The sequence below is a fragment of the Anser anser genome, assembly GCF_964211835.1.
Source record: "Anser anser genome assembly, chromosome: 19".
Lineage (NCBI taxonomy): Eukaryota > Metazoa > Chordata > Aves > Anseriformes > Anatidae > Anser > Anser anser.
In genome coordinates, this window is record NC_139740.1 from 10,481,373 (window position 1) to 10,504,063 (window position 22,691).

General features: G+C 40.2%; 1 protein-coding gene across 2 annotated transcripts; it reads left to right on the forward strand.

Annotated features, from left to right (window-relative positions):
• The first annotated feature begins 4,678 nt into the window (after window positions 1-4,678).
• Window positions 4,679-22,171, forward strand: PCTP (phosphatidylcholine transfer protein). 2 transcript variants are annotated; one of them, XM_083805259.1, is made up of 6 exons: window positions 4,679-5,893; window positions 9,093-9,210; window positions 12,805-12,884; window positions 13,220-13,391; window positions 14,063-14,130; window positions 17,845-22,171. In XM_083805259.1, exons 1-6 carry the CDS (start codon window positions 5,666-5,668, stop codon window positions 17,902-17,904), a joined length of 726 nt encoding a protein of 241 aa, XP_083661385.1. In that variant the 5' UTR covers window positions 4,679-5,665; the 3' UTR covers window positions 17,905-22,171. The 2 variants fall into 2 exon arrangements, with proteins under 2 accessions (XP_083661385.1, XP_083661384.1); XM_083805258.1 differs by lacking the exon at window positions 17,845-22,171 and adding an exon at window positions 14,578-15,821 and having other exon boundaries at window positions 4,699-5,893.
• Window positions 22,172-22,691: the final 520 nt, after the last annotated feature.

The window sequence follows — 22,691 nt, forward strand, 5'->3', positions numbered from 1 at the left end:
GGTCAATGTAATGAATATGGAGCACTTCAGCCAGTTCTAATTGACTCTCCATCAGGAGAAAGAACATTACAATCTTTCAGCTAACCTACACAGACCATGAATTGAATTACTTTGTTTGAAACAGGTTTCTCCATAGGGTCCAGACAGCTTGGGAAAGTTGTTGAAAAGGGAAGGAAAGAGTTGGGGGAAATAACTGCTTTCGATCTATTACATCCTGCAGAGCTCCATTAAGAGTTTTCTGCCAGCATATTTATTAACTCCCCCACCCCAGTTCAATATGCACAACCATGCACGCAACAGGGCTGCCCCAAACTCATGCAGGCGACCTTTCTCTTTCAATATATCATACCGTTTACACTCTTGGGGCCCACATCTTTCTTCAGACACAAAATGTAACATGGACATATCTCACAGTTTGGCAGCAGGCTTCCTTCCATTAAGCTCCATGTAAACTATTTGAAGCCCTTTGTGCTCGGGATGGAAGGCAAGGCCAGAGGAGGATGAACTATAACTATTTCCCTGACAGAGGGAAAACACAGACAATGATTTAGTCTCTGCAGGGGCTCTTCATCTTTAAAAGTGCTTCATAACTGCTAAGTGATAGAACTGAATCTGTTTTAGCAAAAAGTGCTTAGGGAAAGTTTAAAGACAAACACATGCTTAGGTGCTTTTCCAAGTGCGGCTGGGTTTAAGCAGATTAAGTCTGGACACAGTTCAGAGAGCAGCAGCAGCCCTTCTCTTGGTCTTCTCCCAGCTCACAATGCCTACTGCTATGAGCCAGCAGTTTGTCTTCCTAGGCCATAGAAGCAGCAATAGCTATCGCCTGTGAAGGAAATATGCCTTCTTTTGGCAGCCCCTTTTGCCCCTCTACTGTTGCAGTCATGGCTATAGTTTAATGCAGAACTTCAGACTTGAGGCAGAAATTCCTGGGTAAAGTTATCTTTAAACCTACTAGTCTTTGAATTATATTAATCAATTCACTAGCTCAGGATTGGTTCCAACCGAAAAGGAAAAGATCTGTTCTCCACGGGAATTGCTAAGTGTGCACAAGGGTTTGCAGGACACAGAAACTTAAAGTGTAAATTCCCCAGAGAAATGATCTGATTTGCCCCTGAGATCATACAGCCTGGGGAAAGGCCTAATTCTGATCTTTAGACAACTGATAGAATGAATGGTAAAACTGCAGATCATTGGCTTTACAGAAAGCAGACATAAGGCACTGGGGCGCCCTGCTTCGCTATATTTACTTCAGTCATTAATCACCAAGGTTCAGAGGAAGTTTCGTGCACTGGTACTAAAAAATAACCTACAACAGTGTTTTCAGTTTTTCCTCTGAAACATTTGACTATTGCCACAGTGGACGAACTGTTTTGTGTTTCTACATCAGTCAGAGGTTTGCTGTATCAAACCGTGTTACTCTGTTGGGAGTAACATTTAAGTCGCTTATCAGAGAAACATCAATAGCTATTGATGCACAAGTAAATGAGTTTATGGCCAGAAGAAGCCTTCAGATTATCTTGGTTGACATCTTGCCTAACACAAAACATTCAATTTCACATTCTGTCCAAGATCTCTACTATAACACCAGAATTTTCTCCTTATCTGAGGTTCATTTTTCACATAATCATCCAAACAAGATGGAGAATGTCTTTCTGGTTTGTTCAAACATTACTATCTTCATTGTTAAAAGGCTGCATTTTCTTTCTTTTTTTTTTTTTTTAATTTTCTTTTTGTTAATTTTAAATCTTTTGGCTTTTTCTGACGAGTCTTTTTTTGTCCTTCTCCAATACATTCCTTGGGACTAAGCTTATCTGGAACATCTATCTAAAAGACTGTATACAGCTAAAAAAAATATATAACATTTTTTCTCCTATATAATAGATGACTTCTGTGAAATCAACAGCAAGTCAAGTATCTGACCCAGGGGATAGTACCACAAAGAAAGAATTATTGCAGTAAGACCAGTCTTGAATATTCCCACAAAAGAAAGCTTTCCATATATATTATTTGACTTAGCATCACATGCTGAAGGAAATGTTTAGAAATATTGCTATATCCACGTAAACAGGTTAGGAGAGCAGAGGGTGTGGTAGTGGGAAGCATGTGCCAAATCAAGATCTAAATAGCCTTGTTTATTTTTTGAATGAGTCATTTTAGGTCATGCAGAGGATAGTGCAATCCTTTCTTTCCTTCAGCTAAATTTTAAAATTCCTCTTCTTTTCTCAAGGCCATATAAATAGGCTGCATCTCACAATCTCTTGTTTATTTGCACAGGAAGGGCATTACTTTCTTGGAACGCTGTGGCTAAAAATTGTAAATAACAAGCAAACATGACCAAATGAAGGAGGTGGACACCAGAAGTCCATATTATCTTTATGAGAGATAAAAATATTTGGTATTAGAAAGCAGGAAATCAGCTCTGTTGTAACTAGATACTCAATACAGATATAGCCGTGACTTGGGATTAAATTCAACTCCATGAAAAAGGCCACGACAAGCCAGTGTTTGATGGCCACTTAAGACCTCTTCTGATAGCTCAAAGCAGAATGTCTTATGCTAGTTCTTTGCAAATGAGATGATCATCACCCTGGGTGCCCTTATTGCCTCTATAAAATGTAAAAGATATCAGTGTGGCAAACATTTGCTACATTTGCTGCATCTTCTAAGAGTGTTGAAGAAACAGATTTCCCTTTGACTCACACGGGAGAGGTGAATACAATTTGCCTTACACATGTACCTCTCAGGTGGGAGAGGCTGTTGTTACTTTTCAGCTTTCTGGATGAAGAGCTTGCTTGTTGCAAGCTGCAAAAGTCATGAGATAATTTGTAACAAAGGCTTTTATATAATGAAGTCAATAAAACAACAGTAGCAGAAGCCTGTAATTAGTTTGGCTGTGAATAATAGAAATGTGAATGTGCATACTGTATAAATGGTATGTCAGGACTATTCAGCAGTTTTGCAAAGTTTTTGGAATGCACTGAATAAAATGAAATGACAATAGTATATCAATGTCTGCACAGCAGTTGAGTCCATCAAAATCCCACATCTTTATTCCATTTTCAAGACTTTCTCAAAGTGCACCAGTGCCACACTGAGACAGATGCAGGAAAACACAATATAGCTGGTAGCACTCTCTCACATATGGATACTCACGTCCAAAACAAACACAAATTCATCTGGGGCCTGAAAACATCAGTGTAATGTTCATTGCTGTTTGCATTTCTGGCCACATATGATTTCCTGATGGAGTGAGGAGTTCTCCAATTGACTGGTTAGATTCCTCCCTGCAGAATTCAATGGATTACTTGATGTTGATTTCAGCAGTAGAAAGGTTAGGTGCTAGGGTGGAATTAATAGAGATTGCTCCCATTGTAAATAACAGGTGGACATTTTCGTTGCATTAATCCCATTCAGAGTCCAGATCTGAAAATTTCCTTTGAGACATTGTTTCCCCCTGAAAGCAGCAGCAGCTAAATACCTAAGAAATACTAAGTATGTGGGTCAAGTCATGTGGGCACTTCCAAAACTCCCCCTCATTGCCCCAGAATAGTAACGGTGTATTTTCATTCAAGTCAGTATTTAGGTCCCTGACCCATGTGTGGGACTGGATCGTGCTGTATCTAAGCTGCCTTTGGTAGCTGTGCTCAGGCTTGGGTTCATGTTCCCACAACCAGCTGCCCTGAAGCAGTTGCTATCCCACTGTCTGTTGGGGCAGAAATGTTAGTCTAGGAAATGTTAGTCCCCACTGCATCACGACTCACCCCAGACTACAGCCACACTATCTAGCACTGCAGATATCAAAGGGTTTGGGATCTTATTCTAGCTTCTGTCCCTAAGCTAAGGGCAAAGACATGGCCATACAAGCAATAAAGAATAATGCTTACATAAACAAAAATGAAAATAGAAAATAAAGTCTCCTTTCAGAACTGTTTGTGCTTTCTTAGTAAGCACCACTCCTTATTTACCAAGAAAAAAGGTCACATATTAATGTCATTTTCAAAACACTGGTCCCTAGAGTAGCCTTGTGAGATAAATCTCTCTTTTTCCATGAAAATGCCGGGGGGAGGCGAGAGTGGCCAGCCAGCTGCAGCCAACTTAGTGCTCTGATGCCATGCAGACAACCATATAATGCAAAACATTACCGTAAAACAGCAGGTAACCCTGAGCTGTGATCACTTTAGTTCTGTTGCACAGACAAGGCTCCTTAAGAGATCATGAAATCTCTCAGGCTCACTTACAGGCATGTGTCCTTGCCTGCTTGTTAAACAGCAACTTTTGACTCATGACTCCTTTTTCATATGCGAGACTCTCTACAAACAAGAGCCACAAGCTCTTTCAGTCTTGCATGAGTCCTATATCAAACCATGAATGGGATTTAAGTGAGATAGAAATTTGGTAAAATTGCCGCAAAAGTAAAATTACTGTTTAAAGAAATATTTCTGCAAGGTAGATCAGTCTCACTTAGAGATCACCGCCTCATATTCCATTTCAAAGTCAGGAGCCTCAGAGCAGCATAGCTCCACTGAAGCCAACTTAGTTCAGTCATACAAAATGTATTGTCATCATGTTTTGGAGAACCAGCTGGGGCGACTGAAAGCACGACATTGTAATTCACAAAGAACACAAACAAAAATATTTATACATATTGTATAAATATTAATAATAAAATGCCATAATACATGTAAACATATGAAAATAAAACAAAAGAACTGGAATGTTTGCACAACAGCTTCATTGAGACGGTGGGAGGAGGTACAGAGGTACAGAGGCTTATGGCATTCGTGACATCATTACAGACAGAAGCTATAGGTCAAATTCTGGCATTAAACCTGAGCAGGAAAGGACAGTGGGACACCATCCTGCCCTCCACCATGAGCTTGTCTCCAAAAGTTTTCTGGAGCTCTTATGAACCCGCTGTGCAAGGATGACACTCAACTCTTATGCCCCAAAGAGAGTCAGCCAGAAATCCTCATGCTCTGCTTGCAAACCAGTTGACTGGAACTGGAAGGGACAGCTGACATAAGTGAACTCTGTCAAAGAAGTCAGCAGCTTGGCAGAGAAGCTGGAAAAACCTAAATGTTGCCAGACTTGCATAGAGGTTACCATGACCAACGCTGGGCTAGTGCTGGCAGACAGGCTAAATTTTAGTAGGTTTGATGAAGCCCCATACCCATGGGACTGAACCACAGGAGGTTTCGTCGCCTTATGAAAAAGAACTGCTTTACAGTTCGGGCGACAGAGCACTGGAACAGGCTGCCCAGAGAGGCTGTGCAGTCTCCTTTGGAGATACTCCAAACCCGTCTGGATGCCATCCTGTGTAACATGCTCCAGGTGACCCTGCTTGAGCAGCGGGGTTGGACTAGATGACCTCTGGAGGTCCCTTCCAACCTCAACCATTCTGCGACTCTGTGATCTCCACCCTCGGGGAACACATCAGGAGAGGCCCAGAGCCAACTGGATCCAGCTCTGGGATGCGACAGCTCCCGGCCCCATTTGCTGCCTCCCTACCGAGACCCCACCGGGGGGCCGCATGGCAAAAGCGCACGGGGGTCGGCCCTAAGCTCTCGAACGCCCCGCGGGCTCCCGGCGGCCCAGACCTCGGCTCCCGGACCCCGGACCCCAGAGCCCTTCCCAGCCTCGGCCCTCAGCGCAGCCCCGCGCCGCCATGACAGGGCCGGGCGGCCCGGCGGGAGGGGCGGCGGCGGCCATTGGCTGGGCCCCGCGCTGCCGCCGCCGCCTCCCGGTGCGGAGAATGGAGGCGCCGCTGCCTCGGGGCTTCTCCGAGGAGCAGTTTCGGGCCGCCTGCCGGGAGCTGGACCAGCCGGCGCCGGTGGCGCCCTGGCAGCTCCTGGTGGAGAGCATGGGCGTCAGGATCTACCGGCTGTACGACGAGGTGGGCGGGCAGGGGAGCTCCCCCGCACCGCGGGCGGCGGGGCCTCGGGCGCTCCCCGGCCGGGCCCGGGGCGAGGAACCGGGGCCGGGCCTCGGCGGGAGGAGCGGGGCGGCCCGGGGGCGGCCGGGCTGCGGGAGGCGCCGCCGTGTCCCGCCGCCCCCAGCTCGGTTTCCCCGTGCTCCCAGAAAGCAGCTTGCAGGGTAATGCTATTAACTGCTGCCGGGGAAAGCCGCTCTGCCGCGGGGAGCTCCAGGCTCGCCAGCAGCCGGGGTCGGGGCAGCTCCTGGGGCAGCGGCGGCCCAGGGGTGCCGGGGGACCCCTCCTTGCGCACCTGTGCCAGAGGCTGCCGGCTCCCTGCCTTCTCCCCCTCTCCAAAATCCCTTCCGAGCTGAATTTTTCACCTTTCTGCCCCTAAAATCAGGAGGTAGTTCAAAAACGGTGGGGGTGAAATTCCGCTTTTATATGGATGGACTGTTAAGCTGGCTGAAAAACATTCAGGTGTTTTGTTTTGCCTCTTGTGCACTGACCCCGATTTAGGGTAGGTGGAAGGACTGGGTAGGCTGCAAGAGAACGGCACAAGTCCAGTCTTCTGATTTTGCTGGGAAATAAGTCTCTTGTTTATTCTGTCATTCAGTTGCCTTGAAGTGCCCCAGGAAAAGAAGAACCATGTCTTAAGAGGAGGGTCTTCACTTCAAGTTGTTACTGGAAAAATTGGTTTTTAACACTTACTGAACTGCACATCAACTGTAACAGTGGTAGTTCAGGAAGCTAAAGGCAGCATTTATATTTCCTGTTGCCTTCTCTTTCCATCTTCTCTTCAGACTACACAAATAGATCTCCCAGGCTTTCCTGTACACCTTTTCCCACAGCTTTTCAGTGCTGTATTCCAACCCGCTGATCGATTCCCCTGCTGATAGGCCTCTGAAACCTGAAACATTTGACTTGTTTTAATTTTCTTTTTGTAAATTGCTGTTTTCATTGACTGTCCTTGTCTTACTTGCTGCAAGATGTACTGTTCAATTGTCAGATCATGATGTGTTGTTTCGTACTCTCTCAAAATACTGTCTTTTCAGTAAAAGATATTCAATGAGGTATGGCACAATTTGTCCAGCAGTGGAATGCTTAAACTGGTAGAGAAGAACAGCATCATTTCTACATGAATAAGTTGATCCTTCTGGAGCTGTAGTACAAGAACTTGAAGGCTAAAGATGACAGAATAATTGGACTGATACTGTGAACCAGCTGAGCGGCTAACTTTGAATGTAAGGTAGAATCCTATGTATTGGGTGAGGAGATTTGTAGCAGTTTCTGAATTCTTTGGCAGTAAATTACATCATTACCAGTTCTATTTTGACCTCTGTTGGAAGTTCTGCCTATAGCAAAAATGTTTTAAAGACCAATATTGTAAGCATATCTTTTGATAGTCCTTGATCAAAAAGTATTACTGGCACTTCCAGCTGCCTGTTGAGTGGAACATAAAAGCTTTAGAAACAAACAATACGATGTAATAGTTTGTGTTCCTAAAGCTTTTACTCTGTTTAGAAGTGTGAACTATAGTCTATTCTCCTTAAATTATGAAGCATACAATTCTATACAAAGTCTTTGAGGCAAGCTCTGGTAGCTTAAATGAAAGAATTGCTCCATGGCTTTCCTCTGACAAAAAGAGTTAAAGGATTAAGAGGAGCTAAAGGATGCAATGGAACAGGGGGTGTGCTGGTGAAGAGCTTTATATATTGGCTGCGGAATTAATGTTTCAGGTGGGCTTGGTTTGTTAACTCTCAAATACAGTTGTAATTAAAGTCCAGGAAAAGAACAGAAAAATGTCTCTTCAGTGGAAGAGCAGCTCAGTGACAAGAGAACATAAGACTTATAAATTATTAGAGAGTGAGGAAATTGGTGGTTTTTATAGTCTCGTCTTACATGACACTTAATGTAAGTACACATACACGTAAGATAATCCATATAGCATGTCTGACTAGTGACCCTGGAATGAAGTAGTGCTTAAGCTAAAACAAATACTTTTGAAGTACCAGCTTAGTGCTTTGGCATAGACTGAAAGCATCCCTTCCAACTCGGGATATTCTATGATTCGTACTGGTGGTCTTGATACAGTTTGAAGTATGATATTTTCAAAATTACCTGTCTTATAAAAAAGGAAATGCGGATGCCTTTCACAAAGATGATATGAGTTTATGGGGTTGCATATGTGCTCAACAGTTCAGGATTGAAGCTAGGGATTTATGCTTTAACGGTGCCACAGCGAAGATGAGTAACTTAAGTTTCTTGGACCTGTTATTATCTTCCAGTACAGCATCTTCTAGGGTTGAGTTGTAAAGTGTGAAGAATGGAAAGGAAGAAAGATCAACTATTCACTAACAGAATGTTGTATAATCCTTCCTTCCCTTTCCCTGGGAATGCTTGAATTTGACTCCTACACTGTATTCTCAAAATACTCTCATTGTTATAATGTAGTCATGAACCGGTACTAACAATAGTACAGCATTACTCTATAGGCACAGATGTAGTTTCCATATGTTTAAAGAAATATTAAAAGTATTGGTGTTGGAGATATCCTGCACCCCACCCTTTCAGTGCAGGCAGTTTTCAGAAAGAAAATAACTAATAGGTACTCAAGGCAAATATATGTAGTGCATCGTATATAAGCATGAACACTATAAAGCATTCTTATATCACAGTCTCCGGGATGAGCATACCTAACTTTCAGGAAGGCATATTCTGGATCATGTAGTACTTGGTAACCTCCTGGAAATGAATGAGATCCTTATGTCCATTACACAGAGCCTTGAGGCTCTGCCACAATTAAATGCTCATGTTCTGGTATGCTTTAATGTGGGCAGGATTTAGGCCACACTGACCACTGGAGATGAAAAGGGGTGCGTGTGCGTGAAGAAACATGGTCCCTCTGGAACTACTTATGAAGTAAAAGCATACTGGTGTAAGGGAAGGAACAACCATTGTGCTGGGCAGGTCAGCCTGTCTGGATTTAAACTTTCATGTATACATCAAAAAGTCGAGAGGTTAAAGACTGAATCTTGCATTGTTTTTTCAACACTTGCTTTCACAGCTCCTGAGCGTATTTGTAGTATGTGCCCCACCTAACTTCCTTCAGCTGTTCTCTCTGCTGCAGAATACTTCCCTTTCCTGTGTGACTTTTCCTCTCCCTATTCTGTTTCCACAGCAATCAGGACTTTATGAGTATAAAATCTTCGGTGGGCTTGCAGACTGTCCCCCAAAACTGTGCGCAGATGTCTATATGGATTTAGATTTCAGAAAACAATGGGACCAGTATGTTAAAGGTAAGCCGATCTAGGCAGTTTAAAAGCAAGTTTTATGTCCACACCGACTTCCCGCTAAAGCTTTCTTCAAAGGTATTTTAAAGCTGTATTGTCCAAAGATGTTGGGACAGACTTGCTTGTCTTTTGGGATAAGGTTGCACTCTGCAGCTATACAAGTAAACACTGATGTGGAACAGCTAACATCTCACCACCACAAAGCTTCCTTTTGGAATGATTTTTTTCCATGTCGGTTAAAGCATATAACTTTAACATCAAATTTACTTTAACATCGAATAACTTTAATGTATAAATTTAACATCACTTGTTATTCTGGAGCACCTAGCATCTTCAAATACTGTTGTAATTCCTTAGTTAAACTTTAGTAGGTGTTCTGTACCTTCTGTGCATCTTTGCATATTGTAGCAGGGGCTGGAAGAGTGCAGTGGGTTACACCAGTTTGATGTGTAATTTATTTTTCCTGAAAGTGGTTGTTCTTGGCACCTTTTACAATCAGAAATGTTTAAATCCAGAGAAGAGTTAGTGATTTGGGGCTTTCACAGAGAAAGGAATAGCTAATTTAGTTTTGTATGTTTAACGTTGTCTTTGAAAAAGGGGGTTGGACCTGGATATCCAGATGATGTTAAAACATCTTAAATCATCAGGGACAAGGCAAGGATTTAACTGATGCAGGTCTCCCATAATCCATTTATTTAAAGATAAGGAGACATCCTATTTTAAGTCTGTGCATAAAGTAAGTTCAGGCCAATAAAAGTGAAACACGTGTCTTGCTGAACAAAGAACAGTGTTACAAAACCAAAGAATTGTTAAATGTTGTGCTTGTTACATTGAGGACAGATCTATTGTGAATGATTGCTGGTAATGCCTTTGGCTGCATTTTCATAGAGAACCACTAATTTGGTTCACATCAGTACTTGGTTGCAATTCAGAAGCTGTGTCTAAATTAGTAAAGGTGTTATCTGTCTAAATGGGCAATAGCTTTCCTGTAGCAAAGGCTGCTTTTCCACTAATGAAATAAAAAGAGATGGAGGTGGACTCTAAATACATAAACATTATCATATTGGATGTCAAACACCTTGTGTTAAAGTTACTTCAGTAGTCTTTGGTTTAAGTTCATTTAGGAGAACTGAATACTTTTTAAATAAGGCATTTTTTGTAATGCCTTCTTTGAGAAAAGAAAGGAAGCAGTTGGGGGAAGCTACACCCTTAGGCAAAAAACTAGATAATGTAGCAGAGCTGGAGTTTTTATCCTTGCTGACCATGATATGTTCGTCTGCAAGTTCATACGTGTGCTCGTATTTCAAGTACAGTGTTACACAGAAGTTTACTGTTTAAGGGCATAAACATAATATTTAGGCTTTCCTTTTAGCTTAAAATTTAAGACATGCCTATCCATTCCTTAGAAGTGTACTTACAATGAAATAGTGCTAGCAAACGTTTTTAATGTAAATTATATAAGTTGTTTTTTCTGCCTTCACATGTAGGGAAAAAATGTGAAAGCTTCCACTCAGAGCCTTCTTGCTCTTTGTTTTACTATTTGTATTCCTTGTTGCTCTTGCAGCTTGACAGTAACGGCAGTCCAAGGAGGAATTCTGTGCTGAACTGCTGGCTGGCATTGAAATAAAAACGAGTCCAGAGTAGCAGTAGCTGACTTTTTAGTTGAAAAGGTAACTGCTCCTGCACTAATTGTGAGAGGAGCTAACCTCTATCCTCTGGTTCTGTTCAGCAAAACTTTTTGTGAAGGCCTGACTGGAGGCAGATATGAACGGGATTCCCGTGAGTACTCTAGAGGCTCATGCTTTGATCTCTTCTTGCCAAGGATTTGCCCTTGGCCTCTGAAATGTCACTGTCAGTCTGTTACTGCTGTTGCATTGCTGTTAGCACCCCGGCTGCTTCCAAAGCAGGCTCCTGGATATCCACGAGAGCAGCACCTCGCAGCTGTGATGGGGATATCTTGAGGCCTGGGGGCTTGGCCTGTGCTGCAGCTGCCAATTTATCAGGGAAGCTGTGACTAAACGGTAGTGACTGAAGGACCACATGCTCCTGTGGTATGATACAAAACAGTTGGGCCTGAGCAATACTGAAACTTGTTGCTCCTAATTGGAACACTGTCCTGACTGAGATCATACTACCCAGAAATTTAATAGTAGTAACTGACTGCTAAAGAAGCAAAGGCTGATGTGCCTATTATGAAGAAATCAGTCTGGTGATACGTTGTAGGTAGGTGAGTTAGTTGCTAACAGTTACATCAAGGTCTTTAAATCAGTGTCTTAATTTCTTTGAAAAAGGAAAGCTCCACAGTTAGAAATGAAAGTAAAGCTAATAAACCAATGCTCCAGTGACCTCTGGTGGCAAGCATAACGCTGTAGCTTATTACAGCACTGGGAGTATTGTGCATCTGATACTGCTCCGCTTTGGAGAAGAGGAGAAGCTGTTTTTGTGGGTAACAGCTGACTGGAAGGGCATACTAATAGAAGCCTAGTTGGGAGCATGTCATATAGGGAAATAATCTGCCACTTATGGCACTCTTCTTGCCTTAGCAATGAAGTTATCTGTCTGTTCTAGACTTATTTTCAAAACCACAGAAAGTGATCCGGCAGGCTTGCGTTAGCTCTGAAGGATTTGTAGTACCTCAGACAGAAGTCTGCCCTAATGGAGGAGAAAAGTACTCTGCCTGATGATGTGAACCACCTGGTCTGGATCAGTCTTTATAGCTGAACCCATGAAATGACAAGTCCCTGGACAGGCAAGAACTTACCCCAGCTCAGGTCTGACACTTGTCATATCCTTACCCTGACAATGGCAGTTACTGTCTGAAAAGATGGTGCTACATAGTAGACGGTTCTTAAAACTCAGTTTTGTAGTTTGATTTGAACTATTTTTCCCTCCTTTATGCCACACTACTCCTGTCTGAGTCACTGTCATGTTTTGGGGGTTATTAGCTGTTTTTTCCCCATTCAGCTGCCTTCTGATTGAGTTTCCAAGCAGACTGAAGGTTGTGTAATGGAGGCTCGTAAACTGTTCAAGCTTCATGTTCACTGTTGCTTTTATATACCGCTGTGAACTTCTGAATAGCTTTTCCAAATTTCATTAATCTGTCATGTAAGACCTCTTAAGGTATTAGAAAGCAGTACTTGTCCGAGTTCCATAGTAACTCAGAATCATTTACAAGGATAATGTCGTGCTTCTGAAAAAGAATGTTCTCCTTGTGGTTCAGAGTAACGCAGAATATGCATCGGTGAGGAGAAGGCTTTGAGATGGAAAGGCTCAGACTGAGCTAACTGTCTGAAAATAAATTTGACTTTGCCTCCTCCCAAATTTATTCTGTTCATTTTTTCTTTTTGCATCAATGAACTGAGTAGCAGCAGAAAAAAATGGGCCACCTGTGTTTGTGTGTTTGGTTCCTGAGCAATCTTGCTACAGACTTATTTTTTTTTAATCATCTACTGCTACAACTTTACATGCATATCAATTTTGATGTAAGGGTTGCGTGCAGAATGGGTTCATGTCTGAAGTGTGAGCAGTCCTTAATGCCATATATGCTTGTGTTGCACCGGAAATTAAAAATATCTAACAATCTTCCTTTCTCAACTGTAGAACTGTATGAGAAAACTTACGATGGTGAAAAAATAATCTACTGGGAAGTGAAGTACCCTTTTCCTCTCTCAAACAGAGATGTATCCTTTCAAGCTTTTTGCTTTCATTGTATTTTTTGTCACCTGGTCATCCAGGGATCCTGACGGAGTGCTGACACTACAGCTCTGCTGCACTTGATCTAGCACCTCACAGTCCTGGTGTTATATCAATATGTATAGCAGGAAGCAGAGTGTGGGTGCTTCTTCCCACACACAACTAAAGCTTGCACAGCTGAATTATCACTCCGCAAGATTGAATCCTGCGTAAGCATAAGAAATAACTTGAAGGGGCTGGTATTCGTAACGGAATTCACTTGTCAATTCATCATATGTCAAACTGACACTGTTTTGACATGCCTCCTCAACTCAGAACACAGTATGTCTATATTCGTGAATGTCAAGAGATGGATTTTGATGGGCGGAAGATCTGGGTTGTGTTAGCTCAAAGTGTGTCTGTTCCTCAGTGCCCTGAAAAGCCTGGTATTATCAGAGTTAAAAGTTATAAACAAAGTCTGGCAATTGAAAGTGATGGCAAGACTGGATCTAAAGGTAAGAGGTCAAAAAACAGGATCACAAGTCATGTAGCCAAAGAGTGTGTGCATTAGCAAAATACATGAAGAGGGAGACTGGAGATTTTAAGCTAAAACAGTTACTATGTAAACTGGATATACTGAGCTCTAGGAGTATTTAAAAATGAAACTTGGAAAAATCCAGCACAGTGTTTTACTGTGAAGATCTTTAATGGTTGGGCTTGGTAATTAAGAATAGATTACTGATCACTACCAAACACACACACACCTGTCTTTCTGCCAGTCAGCTCAATTGGGTAGAGTTGGAAGTGCATAATTCATCAGTGATTTAAGTACCATGTCTGACGGATTTATAGATGACAGGCTTTGCCTAGAGAGTGACTTCTGACTCACTTGTCCTTTAAAGACTTATTTATTTTATAAGACAGGCTGCTTAAACTGGTTTGGAATAGCATAAATTAGTATTATGATTCTCTGAGCTCCTCAGGGGTTAACTAGGAATGGTTATACTTATCTCAAATTCCAATTCAATACAAGTTTGACTTTTTTTTTTTTTGTAAAGCACTTGGAGCAGAACTCTTGTACTTAGTGCTTCAGTCATGCGCCCTGATAGTTTCTGTCATATGGTATTAGAGCTAATACCTAAGCTATGCCTGGATAACTTTCTGGTAACTTCTCTCTCATCTCCAGTCTATATGTACTATTTTGATAATCCTGGTGGCATGATTCCATCGTGGCTGGTCAATTGGGCTGCCAAGGTAAGTAAAGGTTGACAGGGCAATTGTTTCAAAAAATCTATTCACTGCATCCAAACATTTTTTTTTTTTTCTGAAATGGATGTATTCATCCTCCTAGGTCTTACGCAGTCTCATTTTTAGAGACTCAGTGTTGCTTGCTCTCTTCATAGCAATTGTCTTAATATTTTTCGATTCCTATCAAATTCCTTGGCTTAGTCAATGGTGTAGGTAAATTTGTGCAAGAAAAACAACAAATCAATGTTCCAGATTGTATGTGAATAGCCTTAACATTTGCAAACTTCAATAATGCAGTCTGGTCATGTACTGTTAAAAGAATGGTCTGCTTGTACCAGATCTTAAATTGTCCTGTATTTGAAGGCCTCGATCTATATAGTGGGAATACTCATCTTGCTATAATTCTTTTTGATTACATTATACAAGAATGACTTACTGCTTTTCTCTTTACAGAGTGGCGTGCCTGCTTTCTTGAAGGATATGCAAAAAGCTTGCCGTAATTATTCTAAGAGAACTTAAGTCACATTTGATCTGAATTATTTAATACCTAAAGTTCTGCACTTACAGGAATGGCTATTATACACTAGATAAAATCTACCTCTAACATTGGAAATAATTTTATTTTTGTTGGTTTATGCCTTGAATCTTGTTAGACCTTTGTTTCCATCTCCAAGTGAAGAGCTAGCCTTCACCAAGTTAATACAACATCATCTGTCTCCTTTTCATAGTACTTAAATTTTGTCATGTCCCCCATGCTTTGCTTACGCTGATTGTCATAGGTCAGCTAGAGGAGTTTTATTGGTTAAAATATTACATCCTCAGGCAGGAGATCATGATTTTTACTAGGAATAATGTCTGAACTTGTACTGAAAATTTTCTGCCTGGATCTGTCTTCGTGGCCTTACAGGGTGTCTTTGTACTGAAATTGAATCATGGAACCGTCATTGCCTGGGAGGAAACACTTTTGCTACCTGAATTTATTATTCTTAAAATTGTCTGCCTGCTATTAACCTAAAAACAATAGTGTGTGTATAGGTAAATTACGTGAAGTCTGCAGTAGGAGCTGGAACTTTGTTACTAAGCTTCCTTGTGATGGCTTTAAGTCCAGATATAAAAGCACGTGTACCTAAAGCCTAGTGTTCACACCCAGTACCCCGATATGAAAAGTACAGAGCATTAGCTGTGTCTAGCTAGCAAAAAAGGAGGAGTTGGCTTCCATGGTTAATTTAAGGGGAACACGTTACATCTTCAGAGTCAGTAACTTCACTGACTGCTTGGAAAGCAGTTCGGACACCAACTCTAAATTGGAAGTAATTTTAAACTGGATGCCTGCAACTGATTTAGACATACTTGTTTCCCTGCTTGTGAATGAACTTGATATGGAACTTGGGATTGCTTGCATTTTTAAATTTCATGCTGATGTAAAGAATGAAAATGTTCATTTTGGATGGTAATCCACTAAAATCACAACTGAGCAGGAAATTAAATTTGCAGCATCTTTGCAGGGGGAGTGCATCAAGGGTGAGGAGGCCTCGATCTCAGGGATGTAAATATTCTGCATCTTTACTAAATCTGCTCCTGTTGTTGAACAGATCTTGTAATGGGGTAGCTTTATATTGCTAAAAAAGAAATGGTTGAAGTGATTGCCTTTATACCTTATGTGAATGTTTCTAATAAATCATTATTCTATCTGTGAAGTCCTTTTGTTAAGTCTCTCATGTTTAAGACTGGGCAGGTCAGAAATGACAGGCTGATTTCACGTGCTGTTTCATTTTTAAAGACTTTTTGAAGAATAACTTGTGTTCATGAGAACTAAGCAGGATTCCCTGTGTTCTGCCAGCAAGCTCCTCATCAGTTCAGGCATTTTTTTCAAGTGCCTTTTAGTTGGAGAACAAACACCAACAGAGAATAGCACTCAAGCATAATTCTCCTTAACTGTCCATAATTTTTGTACATATGCACTTACTGGAGCTGGACCCAAATTTGTATATCAAAAATTAATCATATTCATCATGTCAAAAATATGATGGTGTTTTACTTGAGCATCTTTTTTTGGGCAGTATTTCCAAAAATTACGTTGAGCTTCAGAAATCATTTTTAGCACTGATAAATATGTAGGAATTCAATTGTCATAAACAATCACAAGAATACTGTTGCTTTTGAACAACAGGATTGGGATACAAGTTATGTCCTGAAGGAAAGTAGCAAAGGAGGAACTAGGTGGATTGTTCCAAAAGACAGAAAAGCAAACCAAACTGTTCTAGACTTGAAGATAATGGAATTTTAAAAGGGGACTAGCTGAGTATGGATCCTCCTAGATCAGTCATGGAAAGCAATGGATTTCTGATTGCATGTTAGATAAACTACCCCTGTACCACAGTAATATAAAACCTATCTGCAATGTAAATCCACCTTAAAACAGAGTTCCAAGATTTACAAGAACATTTACGTATTGAACTATGTGTACAGAGATGAATCATGTACAGATGAGTTAATTTTCTTAATTTTTCTTCACCTATTCCATAATTTTGTTTAGTCTTTAATGAAAGCAGGATAAAGTGGAAGCATTTTGTGTTCATAAGTTCATGATTGCCTCCTTGTTATTCTTATAGTCACTTGTCATCAAGACATAGTACACATTTGTCTGCAGCAGGCTGAAGCATTAAGACTGAGCGTTCAAGAAGCTGAATGGTCCCATTGTCAATCTTGCTGAAAACTTGATTTCCTACAGACCTCACACTGAGAGCGTAGAATACATGGCATTTGCTCATGTACCCTTATTAGAAGCCATTGCACAGGCAGTTTCTTGTGCTGTACACAACTTTCCAAATTAAAATTCAAATTTGATTAAACAGTAGCTACTGAAAACAGCTTTTCCTTTATTCACAGCAACTAATCAGTGAAGTGAGATGAATACAGCATCAAATCTGTTAAATTTAGGTCCCCATTGCCTTTCATAGTGATATAAATATGCAGTGACACTTCATTCTTTTTATTTAAGTATAAATTAGTACACCTATCTTTTATTGCTAGGGAAGAAAAAGCTGTTGCAGCTTTGTGTGGTGGGGCTTCTTGTTTAAGTGGGAGATTGTAGCCTGGAAAAAAGTGTTTGTATTGTTAAGTTTTTGGTTGCAGAAGACTTATTCATACAGCATTTTAGAGCCTTATTCAGGACTGATTAAATATATTGGTCATGTATAAATTATATCTGCATTGTGAACTTTTATGGATAGCTTGAACAGAAATGTACTGCTGTGAGTTGTAAGGCATGGTACATTGTAAGTGCTGTGCACAGAACTCAAAAAATGCCAGCCCTGTCCCATGCTGCTTGTTCATGTAGCATCTGAAAGTTAGCTTTCTGTTGCTACCAGCTTGCCTACCAATGGAGCTCTGAATTTGTGCTTGTAGAATGATATATTGTGAGTTATAGGATCTTTGGAAGAAAAAGAGTGAAGAATTTCCACTAGATGATGACTGAGCCTCTTATTTTAAATATCCCACCCTTATTAACAGACCAGTAGGTACTAATGAAGTTTTCCTGATGGTGAAGTAGAACTAGGAAACTGCTGTAGTTTCTGGCAATATTACAGGTATCTGATCCAAAGCTCGATGATCTGATTTTCTATAAATCATAATGAGCTTTGGCTCTATTCTCATATATAAATTTTGTTTTAAAGTTACTAGGTCTTCTAAAATCCTATTTTTGCGTGTTGTTCACAGAAAGAAGTTGTTTGGTTTTGGCATTACTGCTCACCCACCTCCTGTTTCCATGAGGACTGATACTGGGCAATTTGCAGCACTTTGTCCTGCCAAAATCTGTATGAGAAAACTGACAGCCCTCCTCCCCTCAAGTCATTATTTTATGGCTGTGACAGCAAATGGCTTTGTTGTAGCAAAATGCATATAAACCATTCTTCTATGTCGTGTTCTAGTCATTCAAATCCATTCTTTCCATGTGATCTCTATAAAACTATTGTATTTGGGTTGGAAGGTTAAGTAAAGGAAAGATTCTGAGTAACCCAAAGTCAACACAGTGAATGATGTCAGATGTGCAGTCACTGTAGTTCTGCCTCTCAGAAGATGATGTGTAAAGGGAAACACAAGTTGTCTTTGCTCAGGAAACATCTGGTTGATACTTTATTTCTCAAGCAGGTCATTGGCTTTTTATAATTTAATGGAACAGAAAAATGTGGGAAGATAGGGGGATAGACGTCTGATACTAATGCATGCTAGTAGGCCACCTATCTTCCAACCAACACTTTGGGTTTCCATTATCTTAGTCTTCTGTGTATAAAGAATATTTTCAAATGAGACCTAATGGTATTTAAATTTCGATGAGCTGGGAGTAATCTCTCCTGGAGCATGGATTTGCCTTTCTCTAGGCAGGAGGATATTTCATAACCAAATTTACTGCCCCATGATAGTCGTCTGATTAAAGGAGAGTATTACACTTCCAGACAGCATTTCTTCCTTTTTCACTCATCTCCATAAGCTGGTAAGACACTGAAAACCTCCATACAAAAACAGAGAGGAAGACTTATGACAGGAGGTAAGTTATTATAGAACTCGATGGACTACACTGAAGATAAATGCCCTTAGAGGACTAATAACAAGAAGAAATCTCTGTAGCAAGATGAGTTTTGTTAAGTGATTTCAGACCATTCTGGCTTGTAACTGCAGACCTAGAAGGCATCCTGACCCAAATAATAAATAACACTGGTGTTTAAGCATTCTACTTTTTTTTACTTTTTTTTTTCTCTTTTTTTCTGCAGTGGCCAATTAACATACTAATTAGGATTACATATGAACACATATGCACACAGAAAGAGAACATCATCTTTCCCTATTGGTTTAGTATTCTCTGTTCTTTGAGAACTTGACTATAACCCATTATTCTCTGGACTACAAAAGTAGCTTGGAGTCCTGCTGTGAGATGGGAGCGTGTTAAATGGGAACAGCTCTCCACTGGAAACCTTCATTTCCCAAGAAGGAAGAAATGCACACTGTGAATAAGTGTTTCATGGAACATGCCATAATAAATAAGGAATTATGTTGAATGGCCTCGAATATAGGTATAAATTTTAGCCTCGAGAAAAATTACCTGCATCCCAGCTGTGCAACTAGTTAAACTGAAAGTTGTTCCTACAGTTCAAGCACAAGTATCTGTAAAATAAAGATTTACGTGAGTTTATCTCTTTCTCTGTCTTCACTAAATATTTATGCATACTTTTAGATTTTTCTAAGACCTGTTTGATCACTAGAGGTAGAAGAGATTATAAGCATTCTGATGCTTGAAGGGACACTTTTTTTGTCCCAAATGTACTTCTCTGATAGAGTCTCTCTACAGAGAAACTCTTGAGAATGAATTTTAATAGACTGTGTTGTTCCTAAAATGGCAAGTTTTGGATTGTAGCAGTTCTTCCAAGAGATTCTGTAATACTTAAGGCCAAAGGTTACCTATGTGCTGTACATACTTGAAACAGATGCCTGCTGTTAAGTTACAAGGCTCACTGCCTTTCTGTCTAAGCATATCTTGAAAGGTTTTAAGCCTTTCCCTATTTCACCTAGAGTTCTGGGGGGCTTGGCTTTTAATATCCCTAGTGTATATACATATCTTCCAAAGCATAACAGAAATTGTGTGTAATTGGCTATAAGTGGATGTTTCATATTCAGCTGCAACTTGGAGTTCTAGTTTGAGAGTGGGTTTTAAACATTTTTATTAAGACCAGGCTACTGCTGTGCATTTTAAAAGTTAATGCACTTTCTCAGTATGGAAGTCATATAATTGAGCTGTATATTTGAATGGAGAGCGTGATCCCACAAGAAGCCAAAATTGCCTGGCCAACCCATTTATCCTGTGAAAGGCTCATATGATGCTGTTCACCTATTGAAATAAAAACAAACAGTAGGAACATTTCTTCAGCAGGAAATTACTTTGACACTAAAAAGAAAAAGGTCTATTGTCTGAGGGTGTGAGGTGGGCATGTGAGAAAGTACATTGCCTTCCACTGTTGGTTATTTTTGTTGCCTTTTTTTTTTTTTTGTAACATGGGTATAAACTGACCCTTGATAACACTGAAGGCATAGTTCTAGAAACCATGAAGTGGAGAGCAATGTCACTAAATAATTAGCTTGATGAATTCACTACAATGAGGGGCCAGCATGCCAGCAATTTAGAAAAAGGACTTTGAAATCCATTTGGAACAAGTTAGAGAAGAAGACTAAACAAATATTCTGATGACTCTTAAAGGTCTTTCAGCAAAGACAAGTCTAGAAATATCTACCAGATCACCAAATGCAATTACTTGCATCACATTAATACAAGTCATTCCCTTTCATAATGTATGTTTAACAGACATGCATTTAACCCATCTCTTTCAGACTAGTAATTTTGTACACTGAATTTCATTGCTATTAAGTTTATTTTGAAAATATGATCTGAGTAGAGAACTAGTATTTTGTTCTTCATCTGTTTTATGATCAGTAGATACCAGGATATTTTATAACAATATGAAGGAAGGTGTTTTTTGTGTTTCAGTGTTTTTATCAGTGATGATAAGCAGCAATGAAACAAGTTGCTCAGACAGATTACAAAATCTCCATTTTTGGAGATACTTAAAGCTCAGCTGGACAAGGCCCTCAGCAATTTATCTGACTTTGAAATTAAAGGCAGCTTCAAATTTGGTGATGCACTGGGCTGCAGGTTGGAACAGATGATGTGATGACCCCTGTATGTCCTTCCCAAGCTGGATTATTTTATGATTTTTATTAATAATAAATCCAGGAGATCACCATACAAATCCTTCTGAGTAGGCAGAATTATTTTCTTTTCAAATACTGCTATTTAACAAACTGACTCGAATAAGATAAATTCCTACAATGTACAATGAGATGCACAAGAATAGGAAAATACTGTAATCAAACCCATATTACAAACAGGTATATTCACACTTTTGACAAGAGACTTGTGGTTAGCTTGCATTATTGTTTTAATTTTAACTACAATTACTGGTTGGAATTAGATGAGAGAGAAATCTGGGAAATTTAAAGTAGATGAAATGAAAGCAGAATTTCTGAATCTTTGCTAATGAAGCCTAATGTTGTAATAAATACACTACCGAGTGACAACATGAATGCTTTTGGAAAAGAGTAGCAATGAAAAGACAAACTGAGACTGTGCTGCACACTCAGAAAAATGTTATTGATGCCAGTTGTTATGGTTTATTGCCTGTTGCACCTAGCAGCTGTAGATCGTATGTGAAAGGCTAAAGCTGGGAAAGCCTCAACTGGGCAAAGTTGTGATGTAATAAAAAGACAAAATTCAATGCAGGTTTAGAATATCTAAGCATTCCACAATGATCCTCTGGCTTTACCTGAACCATCATGGCACAATATTTTTAAGGCAAACATGCCAAGCCAAACAGCAGTCACAAAATTACAGCCTTATACATCCTGAGACTCCCTTTTTGTCAGATGGGAACATGCATTCAATCATATTTAATTCAAACTGAATTAATATTAAAGGAATATTTAGTGTTAGTAAGTGGAATCTTCTTCATAAGACCTGATTCCTACTACCAGCCTAATTCAGTAATTAGGAATAGAGGACAGATCTTTGTATTGATTTCACAGTGGGCTTTCCTATACCTGGTCCAATGGTGGATATTTCCAGTCGATGTTTACTGGTGACGTCTTTTACTCTCACATGCTTTTCCCTTTCCCTTCCCCCTTCAGTACTGTGTCAACATTTGGGATGAGCCCAAATCCTAATGTGTGTGTGATCTGACCTTCTGACATCTTAGCCCAGTGAGCTACCAACTTAGCCGTGCTTCCTGCTCAGGAGAGTAAAGCACAAACGTCATTCTCAAGGATCTCAGTCTGCTTATTTATTATTTTTATGCTTGTCAGTTCTTGTGCATTTTACTGTATTATAAAAATCCTGGATGTATTTCCATTCCCAAAATGAAGACTTATTTTGAGATTTTTGCTGTGCCAACTAAACAAAGAACAAACATATTTGCTAGAGTCCCAGCAAATTTTGTGTTCTGACATTGAAAACCTGTATTAGTTTAGCACTGTTACAGTAATGGAAACACCAAGCTCTTAGAGCATTCTTCCCTAGATAAGATAGCTTCAGCTTTTGCAGTTTCCTGTTTTCTCCAAATATCTAGAAAAGTTAAAAAAAATCAACAACCCTGCATTGCTCCACCCTTGCTTTCCACAGTCACAACTTCAATTCAAACAGTATTTTGGGGCTGGGGGGTGCACAATAAGTTCATTGGCCACAGAAGCAAATGAGGAGGAAAATAAACAAGGTTCCTGTTGTAACTCTTCATTAAGGCAGTATTACTAATATGCATTCAGTAGTTTCTACAGCAGAGAGATCAAATGAATGAAATATCAGCTACCTGGGGTAGCACAGTCTATTTTTGGCAGTGAAGCAAGCATCCACAAAGCTCATCTGGCTCACCGGGGATATTAGAGGAAATTGCAAGTACTGTAGAAGGCTATTGTAATGTCACACGCTCTTAGGTGGGTTAAAAGGACAAACATTAAACCTTCCACTT